Raw genomic sequence first — 21,436 nt, 5'->3', positions numbered from 1 at the left:
GTTACCAAAAATAAAAAAAAAAAAAACTCAAAAGACACAAATGAAAGAGAAGAAGAAGACAAATCTTTTCTTATTGATTACCTACATGATGTACTCAGTATGGTGAAAGTAACAGAGTAAAAACAAGTTAAAATTCAGAAAAATACATGCGTCGATTTGCATTGGCACAGGTTTTCTCAGTGGGGATGGCAATTAACCCTTTAACTCCCAGAAGTGATTAACATAAAACTTCTCCCTACAATATCCATACATTATTCAGCAAACAGGTGATAAGAATATTCAAACTTGTCAGGTAAAGCTGCTATCTTGATCTAGCACCAAGTTCTCATAACTAATTTACAAGGAAATGTGTAGCAGCTACAGGAGAGAATTAACAATCAGACCTTAGGAGTTAAAAAGGGTTAAGGGGTTATAATTAATAATTGAATAATAATTTGAGTTGGTGTTGCTTTAGTAGGGTATAATGTAAGAACCTTAATGTAACAATTGACAGCAACGGCATCATAACCATCAACCAAACTTGAAACGTGTATAGATGATTTCAGGTTTATCATGATGCACATTGTCCACAGTAAAGAGTTTTTACACTCTGACAAAGGGATACCACTTAAAATGTCAGCTTTAGAAACTCTTAACGATGGCTAATTCACATCATCAACAAGCTCACTTCATAAAAACCGAATCAATTTGTAATAACCATGCCAATGCAACACCAGAGTTTCTTTTAAATTAGAAATTTGACTTCATAATTCATTTCATAACTCTATGTACCTCATCAGAAACATTAATCCAGCCATAGCCAAATGAAGACAAATCATGAGGTACAGCGACTGCAATTAGGTTGTAAACTACTCTAGACAAATAGAGCAGGACTACCAGCACACACAGTAGTATGCCTTGTCTGGTTGTTGCTTCCTGCAATGAACTGATATTTAGTAACAAATACATAAAAATGGGAGAAACAAAACTAATGTAATCATCATTAAATATTAATACTTGCACAAAGTACCTGACCCTCCAGTACAACATTGACAGCTGGTGCTCTTGTAATCTGTGAAAAGAAAAAAAAAAGTTTAAGTAATGCCTACCAATTTTTGTGCAGAATTTCCAATAGTAGCTTTTAACAATTATCAGTTGAGTGGGGCACTGTAAAAGTTTGGTGACAGGGCTTTGACACTAAAATAACAGTGTTGTCACAAATCTCAAAAGCCATGTGTCACCTACCATCAAACATGAAAGCCACCAAAAAAAGTCAAATTATGCATGGCTACTGGAATGGAGACAGTTTAACATGACAACAACATTATTTCAAAGTAAAAATACAAGGGGCAAAGTTCTGTCACACCTCCCTGGACTGAAAAAATTGTAGGACCTTGACCATTAAATTATTTACTAAGAAATCAATACAACTGCAAACGATGAGAAGGTAAACATACCTTAATAATGCAGAAACAGAGAACAACACCAACAACAACAAACAGCAGTCCATTTACAATGACCCGAAATATGACTAGTGTGTCATGAGCATCTTGTTCTTGACACACAAAAGAGCTTGTAATGTTAAGAGCAAAGAAAACAATATTCACTGCGGCAAATGAACTAGGAAGATACAGTCTGTTGTATTTCCTGTTGGCAAAAACAGCAAAAAATAAATACCATACTTATCTTTAGAATTGTCTGTAAATCTTAGTGCATACAGGTAATTCCCCTATTTGATGGTTTGAAATATGCTATTCTATGGCAAGGAAGTCTTGAGGTAAATGCAAGTGTTCTGATTGGTTCTTACTAGTCTGGGATTTTGCCATACAGACCATTTCCATGGAAATGGTCATAAGCCATGTACTTTCAATCATTAAAGCTAGCAAATTCAAAATAACCAAGTTTAGTCCGTGCGCCATACAATAAACTACTTTTTAACTTGACTTGAGCTACACTAGGGAATATTGGCCCTTCATACTTTTTCTTTGTATAGATATCAGGCCAATGTATATTCCCCAGTATTGCAAGTTGCCAGGTATTTTGCTGAGCCACATATCATTATGGCATGGAAAAATAAAAGTAAAGAGCAAAATATTCTGAGTCTGAGTTCCCCATGAGGAAGCAAACCTCAGAATTTTGGAATTTGTATTCCTATACCCCACTACACATGAAGAAATTATTATAATCGCCTCTAACTATTATGAAAATATGCACACTTTCATACCCCCTATTGCAACATTTCATTTCTTTTTTCTCTCACTAAAGCGAACACTTATTAGCACTTCGTCCAAACTAGCCTGACTCATAATATAAAGCGACATTACAATAAAGGTAAATAAAGAAACAATTCCTCTACATATCATTTCATATGTTTAGAGACTAAGCAATTTTTTCATGGTACCCTGCCATTACGGACTCTTGCTATTACAGACCGTAAATCTCCCCCCTGAGGATGTCCACAATGACAGGAGTAGACTGTATCATTTTTTCATTCAATTCTTCACATGGGTACTCAGAAGGGAGATGGGGGAGAACTTCTTCAAAACTTGAGGTTCCAGACAGAGGGGAAGGGGAAGAGGCTTTTCAAAGAAGAGGGCTTAACAGAAAGAGGGATTATTGGTGCATATACAGTATGCTACCCTGAATGTTTCCAGATACAAACAAAGCTGGAAAGTGCCAACTCATGTTGGAAAAAATATCTATTAGATTATCAATACTAACATCTACATAATTATCTAATCTGACGGTTATAACCATAAGAGGCACTGCACAAGGAATGAAGCCAATCTCTGAGGCCTATCTATTTACCTGAATGTTAAAGGCTCAAGAGTGCTTCTTCTGGTTCTTAAGACAACCTAAAGAGAAAAGAACAAATTCATTAATTATGAAATTGATCTTTGTAGCAATGAACACTACTAAAGCAGTAGTGAAAATAAAGCCTGAAAAAAATTAAGGCCCTGAACAAGATTGAACCAGTATCACACAGGTTATGGCTTCAAATCCAGTTACAAATCAACATAATGACCAGCTCCAAATAATGGCTTGTTAGCTCAATTGGTTGGGCACTGCACAGGTATTGCAGAGGTTATTATTTCAAATCCCATACAAGCCTGAATTTTTTCAGGCCTTACTTTCACTATACTGCATATTAGTACTGTTTATTACTGTGAACAATGATTCCATTATTCATTTCTTAATCCACAAATTACATATATGATTTTCATATATTCTGAGTCATAGAAAATAACAATTTTAACCCTTTAACTCCCAAGATCTCATTAGTAATTCTCCTCACTGTCTGCCAAATGATTCTCATTATGTTAGTTTGGAGAATTTTCTATTGGATCAATTAGTACTCCCATAACTGATATTTTTCTTTGTTCCCTTTATTTGTCTGCATGATATTGTATAGATAAACTAAGGAGAAATTCTGTCTTGGTCACTCATGGGAGTTAAAGGGTTAAAGATTAATTATACTGGTCCTGATAGGTAACGGGGCTATACACAATAACATTTCATTTTTACATGCATCGTCCTCTGAGAGTCCTAATGTAAACAATGGGGGAATTAATAGTTGTATCTTATAATAAAATAGTTGAAGGGACATTCTTCAGTCAACATATGAGCATAAATCTAGTAAGATTCTTACAAAAATACTGCAATCTGACCTACTATTCTACTAACTAAATATTTAACAAGTATATTCCTTGTTGTCATGCATCTGTGCCCTAACAGATCACAGATGACTTCGAAATGTGGCAAGAACAAAGAAATTAGCACAAAAGGTGCATCTGAGTTTATCACTGATGTCCTTACCAAATTAGAAATTAATTTTTTAAGGAAAGATAATTTTGGTAATCAATTAATTAATATGAGTTTCATAAACTGAAATTTCCCAAACATTACATTCATTTTCTCTTCAAAAGTGAACACCTGCATCTAAACTGGAAGATTATTGATTCAGCAACACTTAAAATCACTAAATTTGGACAAAGGGTCGCTTAACACACATACAATACTCTGGACATGTAGTTTCCAGCATGGTTAAGTCTCTAACAGTAATTTGTCTCAGTTCATGAGTTGTTACTTCGATGTAGTGGGCAGTGCCTCACTCCGGAAACCCCACACACATGTGGCCTCAAAGCTCAACTGGTAGCGTGAAGCACCCAACTACTGCCATCGGGTTTTTCAGAATTCTTTTCTGCAACTGTTTTAGCTGCAGCTCACTGCAAGGATGCTATCTTCGCTTTAACACAGATATGTTGGACCTACCTTGTACGTGGTACTAATTTTTGACGTCTTATTTTAAGTGACCGGAACAAGGCGGAAGTGCGCCGTAGGCATAGCAATTAAGTTTTGTCCTTTTAAAGAATTGAGTTTTTACAACTAAAACTGCGTAGAAATTACATAAGAATCTAAAAATACGTAAACTTTGTAATCTAAAAGATGAAAAGTCAATGAGTGATAGGAAAGTTTAGTTGCTGTTGTATACGTCTTTTATCTAAGTAGCTTACCTTTGCCAAATACAATGTCAGCAGAGATAGGGTAAGAAACTGTAAGTAGATTGGAAATGCGTACAGGAGCCACCGTAGAAAACGATCAAATGTGTTTGTTTGTGCACTATTTCTGAAGTAAAATGAAAACAACGTAGTTCTCAACGCAGCCCAAAGCAGGTAGATGAACAAGAACACACTTTGATACGATAAACGGCGATGTTTGTGGTATAAGATCAGGCAGAGTTGCACCACTATCATAAAAAATAACAAAGCGTAGAGCGTCGTAAAAACAATTGTCAGAGCAAGATATGCTGGCCTTGAAATCCCAGGCCCAAGTGTAGCTGGAGTAGTAGAGTTAGCCGGAAATGAAGTTTGCCGTGCCATCGTCTCCTCGTAACTTGACTCAGGTGAATATTCAGTGTAAACTGAACGCGCTGTTTCTATGAAGTTCTTTGGCTTTAACCCCATCACATTTCAAGTTGACCGGCTTGTGCGACAAACAGAGGTGGAAATGGACTGGTATGGCTTAAATCAATCATAATTTTGCCTCTTCCTTTCACCGAAATCACACGATGCTCGTCTTTTTAATCGAAAACGAATGATTTTGGTCCAAATTCATGTTTCTTTGCACTTCGACCTAGCGCCTACAATGTTGACGAGCAGCGGTAATCCTTAACCTCTACGTCACCATTTGCTTCGTTTTCTTTTTTCAAGTGTCGAAACATATTTCTCGCAAATTTTCCTTACCTTTACCTTCCTTGATTTGTCTAAAACGACTCACTAGTACTATCAGAAGCTTAGGAACTACTTAGGGAAGGAATGAGGGATAAATTTTCGCCGATGTAATTTACCCATGATCACTAGACGCCGCCGAACACGATCGAGCGGTGAAGACAACGATCAAACTCGAGTGGAATTTTCAAGCGAAAATAACTTCAGTTCGATAACTGTGGATATGACAACATGTAGAGACAGAACCTCGGAGTTTATCTCCGCCGTAAAATCACTTCAATCAAGACAGGTAAAGTCTTTATATTTGCCGGTATTTGGAAAAGTCTGTGGGAAGTACTCGACTGATAAGCCGGATGTTGGTAGTCCCTTCAAAATCCTTAAACTGGTCCGTAAAATCATTTTGTAAGAGCCATGAATTCTTCAGGAATGAGGTATTATCATTTCGTTAAGCGTTCAGCGATTGGGAGTTTTAAGGGGAACGAGTTGTCTTGTCAGTTGGCCATGGCTTAATTTCAAGTAATTTCAGTTCTACTTTTACTCAGAGGTGATTACCACTTACAGCTTACAGTTTTAGCCTACAGTTGTTGGTTATTGAAAAAAGAAAGCAATCTAAATATTATACACTGTAAACATCTTGTAGGGCGAGGCCAACGATACACGTGTTGAATTGTAATTTAAAACATTGCATTCACTTCCAATTTAAAATTGCAATTTAAAACACTGCATTCACTTCCCTGAGCAAACGTACTTATAAAATTCTCAGCTCCATCTTGGGTTATGTCAAAAGCATGCCTATGGCCTATTTGCCCACAGGAGTTTTGACCATCCTCACTCATGCTCTGCAGCATGCTCCAAGGCCAGTGGCTCAATGATAAGAAAACTCAACCCTAACCTTTCAGATCTGATTGTTAATTCTCCCCACTAGCTGCTACACATTAAATTTTCCTTGAAAATTAATGACAAGAATTTGCTGTTAAATCAAGATAACAAATTGCATACAATAATTTTGAGTATTCTCATTACCAGTTTGCTGGATAGTGAATGGATATTATAAGGAGAAGTCACATGTTGATCACTTTTGGGAGTTAAAGGGTTAACTGTATGGCCTTGAGGCACACTGCCTGGAGCAATAAAAGCTGTTACAATATCATTTCTTTGACCAAAAAATGTTGTCAGGCCTACCTCAAATCAAATTTTTTGGTTTGGTTCATACATGTATATATATAAACTTGTGAAACTCCAATAAAAGTGTATGGTCAAGTGCATTACCTTGCTAAGCTAGAAAAATTTTCTTCATACAGTTTATCAAGCAGTGCTGTCATTAATATGTGACTAACTTTTTTGCAGGGAAATAATTTTGCTGGAAACAGGCATGACCACCAACGCCAAGGTGGACTCCAGAAAAGTCAATTTTTTGTCATTGCCAAGTAAGAAAATATTGTGGTTGTGCTATTGTTCATGGAGTTTCTTTTCTTTGGGTCATTCTGGATGCCATCAAATTTGGGAATAAATATAAACCCCTCTGAGTGAGAGTGGAGTGGGACTACTTTCAGCCACTATCTAGAAACTTGCTTTCCTAAAATTGCCAGCTTGCTACAATATTTATCTTTCTTTTTTTGCATTCCCGTAATTTTGAAAAAGTCCATGCACAGCTGTATGCAGGGCATGAAGTTAATTTTTTTTCCAATAGCCACTTGGCTCCTGAATTCTTCAAAGTGGTAGCCAATTCAAAAAAAGTTGGTCGCCATTTTCAAAGACAATTCAAAACCTTTTTTTACGCTGTCATCATTCTAGAAATTAAGTTAGGGAAAATATCTTCAACATGCTAGAAAGTGGACACTAGAATGGATGATATGCAGCGTTCAAGCTCACCTAAATCCAAGATGGCGTCTAGTTATTGATTGAGATGCATGTGCTTTGTTTTGGAAACAAACTTGACAAGGAAGTTTGCCGCAGATTTATCTTTGCAAATCTTTTGAATTCACTATATTTCTAGGTAAGGTTGTGATGAAACATTCTAGTCACCAATTTTGCGACTAATTTTCAGGATTTGGTTGTCAAAGTGAAAAATTTAGTCGCATTGGCACCTGTATTAGGTGCAATTTTATGCCCTGGTATGGGAATTCCTGTTTGATTGATATCAGACTTAATATTTTTGTACAATACATGTAGAGAAAGGGGAGGGAAGGGGGAAACTTAATTGAGAGGGGAGGGCACTTACCAGACTGTGGACACTTACTCAAGTAAGTAGAGTAGATGTGATTGGTGTACGTCTGAGATAGAAAAGAAAAAAAAAGATGAAAAATGAAAAAAATGCAACTGTGAATGTAGACTGGAAACGAAAGGAAGAGTGGACTTTTCCAGAGTGTGCAGTGGGTAGAAATTCATTGCTGTTGCCATGTCTGTTTTATTCCTGGTGTGTTGCATGTGAAAGCTAGCTCTGTGTCCTTTTTATACTATCCCTCAATGCTTACCAGATCCCCTGAAACCATATGATTGAATTTACACTACCAAGTGAACACTTGTAGGGTGGAGCAAGTGGAGCCCAGGGTTTGAAATTCCAAAGAGTAACCTACATGCAATCCTTCAAAAATTGTTGTCATGTATGCTAAAAATTTTACTACAGATGCCACCATGTCACTAAAAAAATCTCTCTAACCTGGTGGTAGTATACTAATAATATCCCAGAATTCTATTCAAAAAGTAAGTAGCTTTGGGCAAACAGTTGATGCGTAGTAATTCATTAGTAAGGGCAGTGTTTGTTTGAGTATCTAAAAACCCAAAATCTAAGTTATCCCAGTAACCAATCAGAACAAAGGTTAATATTATGATTAGCCAATGAGAACTCAAATTTGAAACAAGCAAACTGCTTGAAGTGCTGGAAAATGCAAATGACCAAGGTGTAATTGTATTTAGTGTTTTATCTGATTTGTGTAGAGAATGGCTAAAACCACAGCAATCTCAAATTGCACCCTCTGCTTTTTTGATAAACTCAATGGAAAATTGTTTTAAAGAAACTCATTGAGTCAACAATGTGAACTGAGGACTGAGAAGAGGAGAAGCTCTCTAACATTTGAGTTAAATACTTATTGCTGTTTATGCATAGCTAGGTTGCTGAGCTTTATTATTTTCCAGGTAATTTAGTGTTAACAACTGGGTTGAAAACGTAAATTAGCCACCGTAAAGGGTAAAAAAAGCTGATGTTTCGAGCGTTAGCCCTTCGTCAGAGCGATAGTATCCTTCAAAAATTGTTGTCATGTATGCTAAAAATTTTTATGAAGGGCTAACGCTCGAAACATCAGCTTTTTTAACCCTTTACGGTGGCTAATTTACGTTTTCAACCCAGTTGTTAACACTAAATTACCTGCTATACTCTCCCACCGACGCAGCACCACAGTTTCTTTAGAAACTATCCCTTTATTTATTATTTTCCATTACATTTACATTCCCTTCTCATATTTAGGCACATTGGAAAGGATATCAGCAATACTTTTGCTAAACTGGAAAAGCTTGCCATCTGTAAGTTTAAAGGAATTTTTTTTGCCATTTCTATTTTAATTTATTTCAGTCTAATGACATACAGAACATGCATGTACATTGTACTTAATACTTAAAAATTGTGAAAACTGTGTGAATTCTGATATAATTATTAGAATGTTGTAAGTTACGCCAACACCAAACGAGTAAATAGATGTACTGACCATACAGTGTGGTGAACTGAACTGTTATTCGGTAATGAATAAGGTATAATGCATCTTAATTATACCGCTGTAGCAGAGTGCAAAGAGCTTTGGTTTGTAACTAACATCTACTAGCCTGAAAGTCATTTTTACTAGCCCAGAAAAGTTTTAGACATGCATTTTAGACATTAATTTTTAGAATTTAAAAATACATTTTTTAAGGAAAAAATGGCATTGAAACTGTGAAACCAAAGCTCTCAATGGACACACTAAATGACAATGCTCACAACAAGAAAAGCTGCTAGTGAAAGCACTTCATTCTCCAATTTGCTGCCAAAAAAAATTTTTAGCCAAAGTATTTCTTAGTAGCTAACAGGGGAGATTTTAAATTTTATATTATTAAAGGGGATAAAAATTTGATAGCTTTCATTAGTTTGCTTCTCATTCAAAAGTAGTGCATTCAGAAAATCATTTTCTGAAGAAGGTTTGTTTGGGAGACAGTTTTCCAAGTCAGGTTTCAAGTTCACGCAAAAGTGGAAAGTGCAAGTGCCAAGTCACACATCACTGAACAAATTATGCAAACAAAAATTATGGGAATTTATGGTTCATCTCAATACAAGTAACTAAAGATTTTAGGTTTCAAAAGAACAAAAATGTTTGTTTCATTTCTGGCAACTTTTCCTCTGAAAGATTTTCCTGAAAAGTGAAAACATTACAATGTGTTCTAGATATTTTAATCAACAAACACCTACGTTTAGAATTTACCATATTAACCCTTTCACTCCCAGATCAAATTTGGAATTCTTCCTACTGTCAACCATACAATTCTTGTAAAGTTAACTCAGAGAATTTAGTATTTGATCAACTAATTATCCCCAAGTTGATATTTGTTTTTATTCTCATCACTTATCTGGTTGATATTGTATGGATATTGTAGGGAAAAATTCTGTCTTGGTCACTCATCGGAGTTAAAGGGTTAAAAAGCATGTTACCAATTTCTAAAACCATTATAAATTTCTCACTGGAGCTCAGGATCAAAACCTTTTGTTTACGTTCCTCACAAATGATTATGAAGCAAAATTTAGACAAAATTTAATAGCTTTCTCTGACCTAGTTTGAATTAGTCATGGGCAACATTTACCTCCAAAGTTTTTTTCAATACCTGCTTTTAATTTATGTGCAAAATCTCAGTATGTCTTGTCTGACATGTAATGCAATACCTAGTCTTGTTTATGCAGATTTCACTTTGTCCGAGTGATTTTCGGTCTGCATGAATTTATTAGGAATTTAAAACATTTGTTTTGCAGTACTTCTGTAATTGTAATTCTCCAAAAATCTTCACTTGCCCTTTGGGCAAGTAAAGCACAGAATTCACTAGTCTGATGGAAAAATCCACTAGCCCTGAGCTATTGGACATGAACTTTTTTTTTCATAGAGAAAACCTGATAATGTGCCTTGCATAACTTATGAGTGAACAATTTTTTTGTGATAATAATGTTCATGAACATAATATTGTTTTTCATGTACATGTGGCAACATGATGAGTTTGTATGATAAACACATAGACACTGCCATTAGTTTAGTTACAGAGAGTGTAGTAGTCTGTACTATTAGATATCGTGTACTGGTATACTATAATGTAATAAACAAGGGATAGCATTAAAGGTGCACTGCAAGGTAGAGTGTAAATGTCCACGGACACTGAGATGAATTATGAATTGTGGTTGATTAATTTACAATAAGCTTATTTATACATGGTTTTTGAGTGTTTTATATTTGTTATCTATTGGAGGACAAAGCCAGAGTTGATGTCACCAGCAACAACATTTTTCTTCTTTTTTTATAATAAAACAAATAGATTTAATGTTGTTGCCCATCTGTTCATTAGAACATGTAGACTGTTGGAGACATCACAATGCGGTAAAAACATCAATTACAAACTTGCTTGCAGCTTGCATGCCACCTAGAGCTGTATAGTCACAGACGATTTTAAATTGTACCACATTTTGATGATGCTTGTGATTTATATATCAATGTATTATGGAACAGATATATGAGAAAATGAAATTTATGAGTTAAACTTACCCATGCAAGGTAATAGTGTGTATTTGATGCATTTTCCTTCTCTTTTCTTTGCCAGTGGCCAAGAAGAAATCATTGTTTGATGACAGACCCATGGAAATCCAGGAACTGACGTACATAATAAAACAGGATATTACTGGTTTAAACCAGCAGATTGCCCAGTTACAAGAGGTTATTTCACATTACATTAACTAATTTTGCATGTCTAATCTATGTTCAACACCTGCACTTACCTCATTGTTATGTGTGGTACTGCAAATTCTGTGGGAAAGAGTATGCAGTCATGTTGTTATTGTGCTTTGTCAAATCGTTCCATGATACATGTATAGTCCAAGTGTTCAACATTGTTAACAGATATTGCTCTACCTATAGCTGGGTTAACATATAGATGTAGATGTACAGTCATGTAGATATATACATGTAGATTGCTGCATGATAGGGAACAAGATCAGATAATTAATATATATTTTCCCTGAAAAACTATACCAGATGCAGATTTCACTTATAGTGGTTACTAGTACTAATTTTGTATTTAAAAAAAATTAACATTCCTATCAACACAACAACATCAGGGGTGCAGCTTATCTGTGTGTACATCTGGAAAACATACCGCTAATTTGCTTTGATTAATGCTATTTGTCGAAAAAGGGGAAAGTCTGTAATTGAAATTAGCAAGAACATCACAAAGGTAAAGTTGATTATTGCTTTGTAAGTTTGATACATGTACCTCCTAAAGGAGCTCTTTTTAATACGCAAAAGCTTATACACACTGTATTTCTTGCTGTTGAGTGGTGTTAAACCTTATTTCCAGTGAGAGCTTCTTTTAAAGGTTTAAGGTCACCTTCAGCTGTAAAAGCAAATTAATGGTGCTTTAATGTGAATTTTTTTCTTTTAGCTGGTGAAATCTAAGGCTAGTACTCAAGGGAGGCATCTACAGACCCACTCAAGTACAGTAGTACTATCACTTCAGGTATGTACAGTCAGAATCTTCCAGCTATTTAGCCAGATAACACTCTAAAATGTATGATGGGTGTCTAGGTATATTCAGGGCCCTCTAGGTTCCTGTACCCTGTTAGTTCTTATGTGAGAAAGAATGTGTACCAACCCCTAGGCTGTAGATTCTTGCTTAGAAAACCAAAGTGTACAATCCTTAAAAAATTCACTGAAAGCTACATTTGAAATGCCAACCTTCCTTTAACCCTTTAATCCTTTCACTCCCAAGATCTAATTAAGAATTCTCCTTACTATCTGCCATACAATTCTTATGATGTTAGTTCAGAGAATTTGGTATTGGATCAACTAATCATCCCATGATTGACATTCTTCTCTATTCTCATCACCTGCCTGCTTGATATTGTATTGATATTGTAAGGAGAAATTCTGTCTTGGTCACTTGTGGGAGTGAAAGGGTTAACTCCCAGAAGTGGTCAACACGAAACTTCTCCCTTACATTATCCAGCAAACAGCTAACGAGAATATTCAAACTTATCAGGTAAAAGTTGTCATCTTGATCTAGCACCAAATTCTCATAATTAATTTTAAAAATATGTGTAGCAGCTAGAGGGGAGAATTACCAATCAGATCTTTGGAGTTAAAGGGTTAGCTCATTAACTCCCATGTGTGACCAAAACAGAATTTCTCCTTAAAATACCAAAACAAAATCTAGCAGATTTAAGTGATGACAATAAAATTTATGTATCAACTAGGGGACTATTAGTTGATCCAAAACTAAAAAAACTGTAACATAAATTGTATGCATGATAGCATTTGTGCTTGCTTTGGTCATGAGAACTAGACCAGAAGTTCTGTTAGTCATTTGGCATCTAAAATTTCAGATTTGCAGTGTAGAAACATGTTTAATAATAGAATCTGTAACTTTGTCTCATACTTACAGTATTAACACTTTTTTTGTGAGATACGGGGAAATTGTTTGACAATGTACCATTAATCAATCTTATGTAACCAAGAAAAGTTTATCATCATTGCAGTCAAAACTAGCAAGAATGTCAAAGGACTTCAAAGGTGTCCTGGAAGTAAGAACTGAGGTAAATATCATGAATTTCTGTTTGTCTAATGCTACAAGTTACAATGTACCATACTGAGGTCTCTCTTTAAAGCCTCTCAAGGACTTGTTTTTCTCCAGTTATACCAAGTTTTTAATCTGAATTAAGCTTGGATGCTCTTCTTGGTGGGAAGGTTCAATTTAAGTCAGTTTTAGCCTAATAGAACCAGTTTAGGTTTAGACAAATTATTATATGGACATTGATGAACCACCAAAATTTTCATAATATCCTCACTTGCATAGTGAATGTACCTTTTGAATATTCACATGTGTAGATTGATGACCCAGTAGCATGTTGTTATTAGGACAGGTTTATTCACATTTGGCTGTTTTTGTTTTTAGATTTAATCTTGAAAACAAAAACATTGCAAACCGTGATTTCTGAGAGGAAGACATATTTTGCAATGTGAACCAGTTTTACACATGTATATTTTGTATCTGAATTTAAGGATACATGTACAAGTTGAGATGGAGGTGACTCTTCATTTGGTGCTCTTAAAATTTATTTCGAAATTTTATTTTAATAATACTTATGTTATGCACAGACGTTATATGTCCGTCAACTTCTAGAATCTGATTTGTACATGTGCATTAACTCTGCGTTCTCTTTGTTGCTGCGACACGTAGCTACAAGATTTTATTGGCGGTTTCATTCAATATAAGGTTGAAAATAATCTAGCTTAAATCTGGTTTTTCTTACCACCTGCTTGATGGATAACAAGTGGACAATGTGAGGAAAAGGTACATTTACTAGTCCACTATTTGTGGGGTGGAAAGATTTATAAGCACATAGTTACGGTATTTGTACAATCCACATCGATTCCTGGCTTATTATTGTTTCCTTTTATTCATGTAGAATCTGAAACAGCAGAAGGAGAGAAGAGAGCAGTTCTCCCAAGGTGCTGCAGTGGACAGCCTACCTCCATCTTCATTATCAGGCTCTGTATTGCAGAGATCTAATGTAGCAAGGGGCTTGGGACAAGGCGGTGACTCAGCAGTGGCCATAGATATGGATCACATGGATTCCGCACCCCTAATGTCTAATGATATGAGCCAAATGCAGCTGGTTGAACAACAGGTTAGAAACGATGACCATAATATTAGATAATGGTGAAGGGAGCAGCAGCACCCTGGAAAACCTGTTGGCCGACATTCGAGCAACTGAAGGCTGCCTGTCGGCTGACAGGTTTTTTTCAAGGAGGTGTTCTTCACAATTAGCCAGTTTTGTATGATTTATTCAATTAAGAGGAGGGAACATAAAATGCGCTGAATACCGCTCAAAAGGAGGTCAGAGTTTCACGGTTGTTGAATAGATTTTGACCCTTTTCTCACAGTAAAGGCTGAGTATGATTCTCTTATAACATGCTCTTTTTTGGACCAAACCCTATGGTTTCACCATTGCGATAAAATATTCAAAGATTTGATCTTTAAGGAGAACGAAACGAGTAAAAAGAAAAAAAGATGAATTTGACGAAAATATTCCGAAGTCGTCACATTTGTGAAACTCGCCCAAACCTTTAAATGCCTTGCGTTTGACGAATATGGTGATTTGGGCTTAGCGTTTTTGTTTATTAATGTGGCATTCGTCAACATAGTGGACCTACTATAGCTTAGGCCAAAACCAATAGCAAAATTGTTCGCCTAACAGCTTTCGCCAAGACTAATAATGCAAGCAAGCTAGTGGTTTCGCCAAAAGCTTTGGCGAAATTGAGCAAAGAGTTCGCCAACATCCGTTGTGAAAATGTGTAAAATCTTTCGCCAAAACGCTTGGGCAACTGAAACTTTCGCCAAAACCACTGGTGAAAGAGTATATAAGCTTTCTGTAAGCCCCATACATGGTAAACGCGTGCGCTTTCGCCAAAACTTAAGAAGGAAGCGTCCACGAGGTTTCGCCAAAACCCATACAAAAAGCGAACGTAACCTTTGCTCCAACTGAATTTGGAACTCTAATCAAACTCGCCATTTTCACCATTGCATGCATTTTCACCGGCGACCCTTCGACGATAACTAGATCCAAATTCGATTCAAACAATTCACGAATACATAGCTGACAGAATTACAACAACTTTAATTTCCATAACAGGATGCAGAAAGAACCGTAAAACTAGAAAGCAATACATGGCAGAAATTCGATGAGAAAACAAACCGTTTGCTAGTCGGCTTGTTGCGACAAAACATACAAACGTCTTATGAAGCATGATAGAAACGGAACGGAACTGAGCTACGAATTACCTTTGTCGAGCAACGAGGGTAATGGACTGGTCCTATCTTAAGGAATATATGAAAAGATATTCCAGTTTAGTTAAAAACTAACCAAACAACTTTGACTGCTCTAAATCTGACGTTTGTACCACGCTTTTCTCGCACACGTGTCTTTCGGGAAATGCTCCCTACGAAACTCGGGAAATTACTCAAGTGTCTCGTGTGGCTTAGCGATTACCCACATGCATTATTGGGCGTGAAACGTACTAATAGGTGATAAAACGTCTTTTCGTAATCTGAAGATGTGCTGTTTTCTCTTCATTTCTTTTGCTTAGCGTTAAAAATGCATCGCCGACGTTGTCGCTTATTCGCAATACAGTCAATCCCAAAATTTAACATATACATTTTCGTGATATTTTTAGATCCAAGCATCATACATCTATTAGTGTCATATCTGGGTTATTGAGGCTCAGAATTGATTTTTCAACCGTCTCGGCGATCGAACCCTGTCAACTGTGTACTGACTACATATATTGTGACTGGTTTAGTGTAGAGAATTATTTGGCTCAGTGTAATCCTTTTTTTTTTTTTTCCTTCTCTTAATTGTCTAACAGGACGAGTACATACAAAGCCGGGCGAATGCAATGGAGAACATTGAATCGACGATTGTTGAACTTGGAAGTATATTTCAAGAGCTCGCTCACATGGTTAAAGAACAGGAGGAACAGATTGAAAGGTTCGGAAGTTATTCATATATTTATTAAAACATCTGAAAATTTGGTTCTTGACGAAATCATGAAAGTAAGCGATCTTTCGATTTGAGACAAGGAAGTTCTATCTGTCTTGGCATGCTCATAATGATGTGTATGAGTTTCGGCTGAAGCAGGTCCTCGTTGAGACATGCGAGCCTCATCTCTCGAGGCTTTTTTCTCTCGAGATCTCAAGCAAAGGTTGTTTGTAAACGAAGTCGTTTTGTGTGAAAAATTGCAACATAGGTTGATCCGAATTTTGTTTTGTGTGAAAAATTGCAACATAGGTTGATCCGAATTTTGTTGTGTCAGGACAATTGCAACGTAGGTTGATCCGAAGTTTGTTTTGTGTGAAAAATTGCAACATAGGTTGATCCGAATTTTGTTTTGTGTGAAAAATTGCAACATAGGTTGATCCGAATTTTGTTGTGTCAGGACAATTGCAACGTAGGTTGATCCGAAGTTTGTTTTGTGTGGAAAATTGCAACATAGGTTGATCCGAATTTTGTTTTGTGTGAAAAATTGCAACATAGGTTGATCCGAAGTTTGTTTTGTGTGGAAAATTGCAACATAGGTTGATCCGAATTTTGTTTTGTGTGAAAAATTGCAACATAGGTTGATCCGAATTTTGTTTTGTGTGGAAAATTGCAACATAGGTTGATCCGAATTTTGTTTTGTGTGAAAAATTGCAACATAGGTTGATCCGAATTTTGTTTTGTCAGAACAATTGCAATATAGCTTGATTCTTCTTATTTTTTTTTTGTAGACAAAAGTCCAACATAGGTTGATCCGAATTTTTTTTTTTGTAGACAAAAGTCCAACATAGGTTGATCCGAATTTTTTTTTTTTTTTGTAGACAAAAGTCCAACATAGGTTGGTCCGAATTTTTGTTTTTTTTGTAGACAAAAGTCCAACATAGGTTGATCCGAATTTTTTTTTTTTTTTTTGTAGACAAAAGTCCAACATAGGTTGATCCGAATTTTTTTTTTTTTGTAGACAAAAGTCCAACATAGGTTGATCCGAATTTTTTTTTTTTTTTTGTAGACAAAAGTCCAACATAGGTTGATCCGAATTTTTTTTTTTTTTGTAGACAAAAGTCCAACATAGGTTGATCCGAATTTTTTTTTTTTGTAGACAAAAGTCCAACATAGGTTAATCCGAATTTTTTTTTTTTTGTAGACAAAAGTCCAACATAGGTTGATCCGAATTTTTTTTTTTTTGTAGACAAAAGTCCAACATAGGTTGATCCGAATTTTTTTTTTTTTTTGTAGACAGAAGTCCAACATAGGTTGATCCGAATTTTGTTTTGTGTGGAAAATTGCAACATGGGCTGATCCGAAGTTTGTTTTGTGTGGAAAATTGCAACATAGGTTGATCCGAATTTTGTTTTGTGTGAAAAATTGCACTATAGGTTGATCCGAATTTTTTTTTTTTTTGTAGACAGAAGTCCAACATAGGTTGATCCGAATTTTGTTTTGTGTGGAAAATTGCAACATGGGCTGATCCGAAGTTTGTTTTGTGTGGAAAATTGCAACATAGGTTGATCCGAATTTTGTTTTGTGTGAAAAATTGCACTATAGGTTGATCCGAATTTTGTTTTGTGTGAAAAATTGTAACGTAGGTTGATCCGAATTTTGTTGTGTCAGGACAATTGCAACATAGGTTGATCCGAAGTTTGTTTTGTGTGGAAAATTGCAACATAGGTTGATCCGTTATTGCTTCGCTTTTGCTTTACTTCGCTATTTTATTGGTCGACGAAACTTGTGTTACCCTATAAATCGGTCTGATACAAAACTAATACTAATATTCAAGCAAAGGTTGTTTGTAAACGAAGTTGTTGTCGCAAAGAGGATTCTTTTCCTTTTAAATGTATGTGACTTATTTTTATTTTAAACCTGACTGAAATTGCTCAGAGGAAGGAGCATGCTTGTGTTTTCAGGTGTATGGAGAGATGTTTGTTGAGCATGCTGAAGACTCCATACGTGTACCAATCGGCCGCTTTTTAAAGAGCCTTTTTCAGTGTCGATCGTAATCCGTTATTGCTTAGAGAGGAGGGATGCCTGTCTTGGCATGCCTAAAACGATTAGAAATGTACGTGCGAGTTTCGACTGAAACAGGTCCTCACATGCGAGGGCACGTCTATCGAATTTTGTTTTGTGTGGAAAATTGCAACATAGGTTAATCCGAATTTTGTTTCGCGTGGAAAATTGCAACATAGGTTGATCCGAATTTTGTTTTGTGTGGAAAATTGCAACATAGGTTAATCCGATTTTTTTGTGTGTGGAAAATTGCAACATAGGTTGATCCGAATTTTGTTTTGAATTTTTTTTTGTGTGTGGAAAATTGCAACATAGGTTGATGCGGATTTTGTTTTGTCAGGACAATTGCAATATAGCTCGATCCGAACTTTATTTTTTTGTAGAAAAAAATCGAACATAGGTTGATCCGAATTTTGTTTTGTGTGGAAAATTGCAACATAGGTTGATCCAAATTTTGTTTTGTGTGGAAAATTGCAACATAGGCTGATCCGAATTTTGTTTGGTCAGGACAACTCCAAGATAGGTTGATCCGTTATTGTTTCGTTTTTGGTTTACTTCGCTGTGTTATTGGTCGAGGAAACTTGTGCTACCCTATCAATCAATCTGATACAAAGCTAAAACTAAAATTCAAGCAAAGGTTGTTGGTAAACGAAGTTGTTGTCGCAAACAGGATTCTTTTCCTTTCAAATGTATGGGACACTTTTATTTTAAACCTTACTGAAATTGTACAGAGGTAGGAGCATGCTTGTATTTTCAAGTGTAGGGAAAGATGTTTGATGAGCATGCTGAAAACTCCATACGTGCATTAATGAGAAGTCGTATCTCACTTTGAAAGTCAGTCTACTTTTCAATGCGTAGTTACTGTAATTCTGATGATCCATTATCTTCTTTCAGGATTGATGCCAATGTTGAAGAAACAGAACTAAATGTTGAGGCCGCACATGGCGAACTGTTGAAGTATTTTCAGTCAGTGACCTCAAATAGGTGGTTAATTATAAAAATATTCTGCGTTCTCATCATCTTCTTCGTCGTTTTCGTTGTCTTCATGGCTTGAATATTTCTCGAACTTGAACTCTCCAATTCACCCATTTCTTTATATTATTTTACGGAGATGAGTTCTCTTCTTCTCGGAAATACATTGTACTTATTGGTTAAAGTTGGTTTATTTGATGTCCACAAATGGAAATTCCAGAATATGAAGGGCGGAGCTGACACTGGCGTGTGCCTAGCAGGAAATCTTTGATTTACCATGGCAACTGTAACCGGCATGCCTAACTAGCCAAAGTGGATTGCAACTATAAAACCTTGTCAAAGGAGCTGTCAAAAATCGATCGAGAAATTCGTCGTGGGTCAAAGGCTTGCAGTTATCACCCTTCTGCTACTGACAATATTATACTACTACGGCACAGATCTGGAGGAAATGGTCAAATATGTATGGCAGAAGATCAAAATGTGTATAACGTAATTTTAAAGATGGTGTGGGAAAAGTGTAGTTAAAAATCGTTAGCCAAGTTAGTTGTAATACCGTTCAGTTGTTGTTACTGTCCTTGCCAGCAGAATGCGTTTCAGCAGCCAATTTCTCCCGAGGTTCGCTTTCGAACTGTGTTTTAAGTGATTTTTTAATTGTACACGATTTCGAAATATCAAATATCAGAAACAATCATCCTTTAGAGGAAACCACTAGGAGGTGGGACATGTTCGAGAAAACTTAGTGGTAACAAAGTTTCAAGCGAATTTTCAGCAATTGACGTTCTCATGCACAAGTGTTATCTTGGAAATTTGTTCCATAATCGATAATCGCTTTCTCTGGCAAGAGTGGTTGCCCCCTTTCTATTGTTGTATAATCATAATATTATCACGAAACTTTCCAGGAGAGGAGAGGAAGAATAAGAAGAGGAACTAAAGAGAGAAAAAAAACGGAAAAGATTAACTAGAAAAATTCCTCTTGACTCTCTATTCTTGATTAATCTTTTTCTTAGTTTTCTTTGTGGGATATATGTAAACTATTAAACAATCTCTGGTAACCCTTTTACTTCCAAGATGCGATTACTAATTAACTGTTGTGACTGCCATTTGTTTCCATTACATCAAGATAATATCACTCTTTAGTTGGTATACATCTTTTATTTGTTTATTCTGATTGCCTGTGCTAGGTAGTGTTTGAAAATCTCGAGCAGAATTTACACATCAATCACTTCTGAAGGTTAAAGGTTAGCTTTGGAGGTCCTTTCCTTTTAATGTTTACGTGAAAGCATGTATTGCGTAGAAGTATTGTTTGGTTCCTCTGCGATAGTTGGACAGCGTCGCGTTGCAATATTCTAAAAATTGGTTTTTACTTACGACGGAGTCGGGGTCGTAATCAGGAGTGCTGCGCGAAACGATCAAGTGGAAATCAAACCGACGGAATCAAATGCTGCTTTCGATGCTATGAAAATTGAAGAGTCGGATTGGCAAGCGGAAGATTGTACGGGAAGGGCGAGAGAACTGGCATTGCGATTGGCTGGTCCTTCCGCTTCTGCTTGCGACTCCGATAATCCAGATTTCACAAGATCAAAAATGTCGGAGTCACAAGCGGAATCGGATGAAAATCAGACCGTTCTGATTCTTCTGACTTCGATTCAGTCGAGCTTATGACTCTGCTTACGACTCCTATTTTCAGTTTTCACCACGTCGGAATCGCTCTTACGAATCTGACTTGACTCCGTCGCTGGTGAAAATCAGTCTCAACGAATAAAAAAGGGTTTACACCTGCAGTGATGATGTAAAGCTGGATTTGTTGTTATTTGACCTTCGGAAGAATACGCAAACGCTGTTCAGTACTGCTTCCGACCACGTATGACATGAATTTGTTTCCATTAATTTTAAGAGGTGAAATCAAGAAGGGGAATAGATGTCTAACTTGTTCATGAGCCAGTCGAACTTAAGCAACCTATAAAGGACTGAAAAGGAGGAAACAAGAGACTTAAATGATTATAAGTTTCGGACTATTCTACCATATAAGCTTTACGTACTGTGCCATTTTACTGAAAATAAGAAATTATTTAGTAAAGTAGTCTAATGGACAATTTATAATTATTATGAGAATAGTTTAAATCTTATCATTCGACTATGACATACAGAGCATCGAAAAAGATGTAAGCGATAGAGAAAGAAATATTCACATGTTGGTTTGTATGTGAAAAAAAAGATGTTCAAGAGTGGAGGGAGAAGATTTTCAAAGTGATGTTCAAAAAGATATTCAAGCGTGGAGGGAGCTAGGTGGGAAGTATTTAGCCAAAGGCTTGGCACCAACTTTATATTTTTTCTCGCTGTAGGATAAACCAGAACTGTAATTTAGATTTCTTTAGACCTAGAATGAATGGTGTCATCTGCCCTTTGAGTGGATTTCTTCAAATAAACACAAAGAAGTGTCAAA

General features: G+C 36.1%; 2 protein-coding genes across 3 annotated transcripts in view; one reads left to right on the top strand and one right to left on the bottom strand.

Annotated features, from left to right (window-relative positions):
* The window catches only part of LOC113682666 (G protein-coupled receptor 137Ba), a 9,096-nt gene extending 3,785 nt beyond the window's left edge, over nt 1-5,311 (bottom strand). Inside the window, exons 1-5 of one of the 2 annotated variants that reach the window (XM_027199833.2) lie at nt 4,494-5,311; nt 2,788-2,834; nt 1,437-1,626; nt 1,010-1,051; nt 772-915 (exon numbers count right to left, since the gene is read on the bottom strand). In XM_027199833.2, the coding sequence (XP_027055634.2) occupies nt 772-915; nt 1,010-1,051; nt 1,437-1,626; nt 2,788-2,834; nt 4,494-4,943 (873 nt within the window). In that variant the 5' untranslated portion in view covers nt 4,944-5,311. The remainder of the gene's footprint in view (nt 1-771; nt 916-1,009; nt 1,052-1,436; nt 1,627-2,787; nt 2,835-4,493) is intronic. The other variant, XM_027199834.2, reaches the window with a different exon arrangement.
* On the top strand, nt 5,159-21,436 carry LOC113682667 (syntaxin-5). Its single transcript, XM_027199835.2, has 9 exons — nt 5,159-5,496; nt 6,555-6,634; nt 8,671-8,726; nt 11,028-11,140; nt 11,865-11,939; nt 12,958-13,014; nt 13,888-14,109; nt 15,848-15,969; nt 18,916-21,436. Exons 1-9 carry the CDS (start codon nt 5,329-5,331, stop codon nt 19,073-19,075), a joined length of 1,053 nt encoding a protein of 350 aa, XP_027055636.2. The 5' UTR covers nt 5,159-5,328; the 3' UTR covers nt 19,076-21,436.

The sequence above is a fragment of the Pocillopora damicornis genome, chromosome 7, assembly GCF_964200805.1.
Source record: "Pocillopora damicornis chromosome 7, jaPocDami1.2, whole genome shotgun sequence".
Classification (NCBI taxonomy): domain Eukaryota; kingdom Metazoa; phylum Cnidaria; class Anthozoa; order Scleractinia; family Pocilloporidae; genus Pocillopora; species Pocillopora damicornis.
Note: the sequence above shows the minus strand (reverse complement) of the source record. Positions and strands in the feature narration are given on the sequence as shown.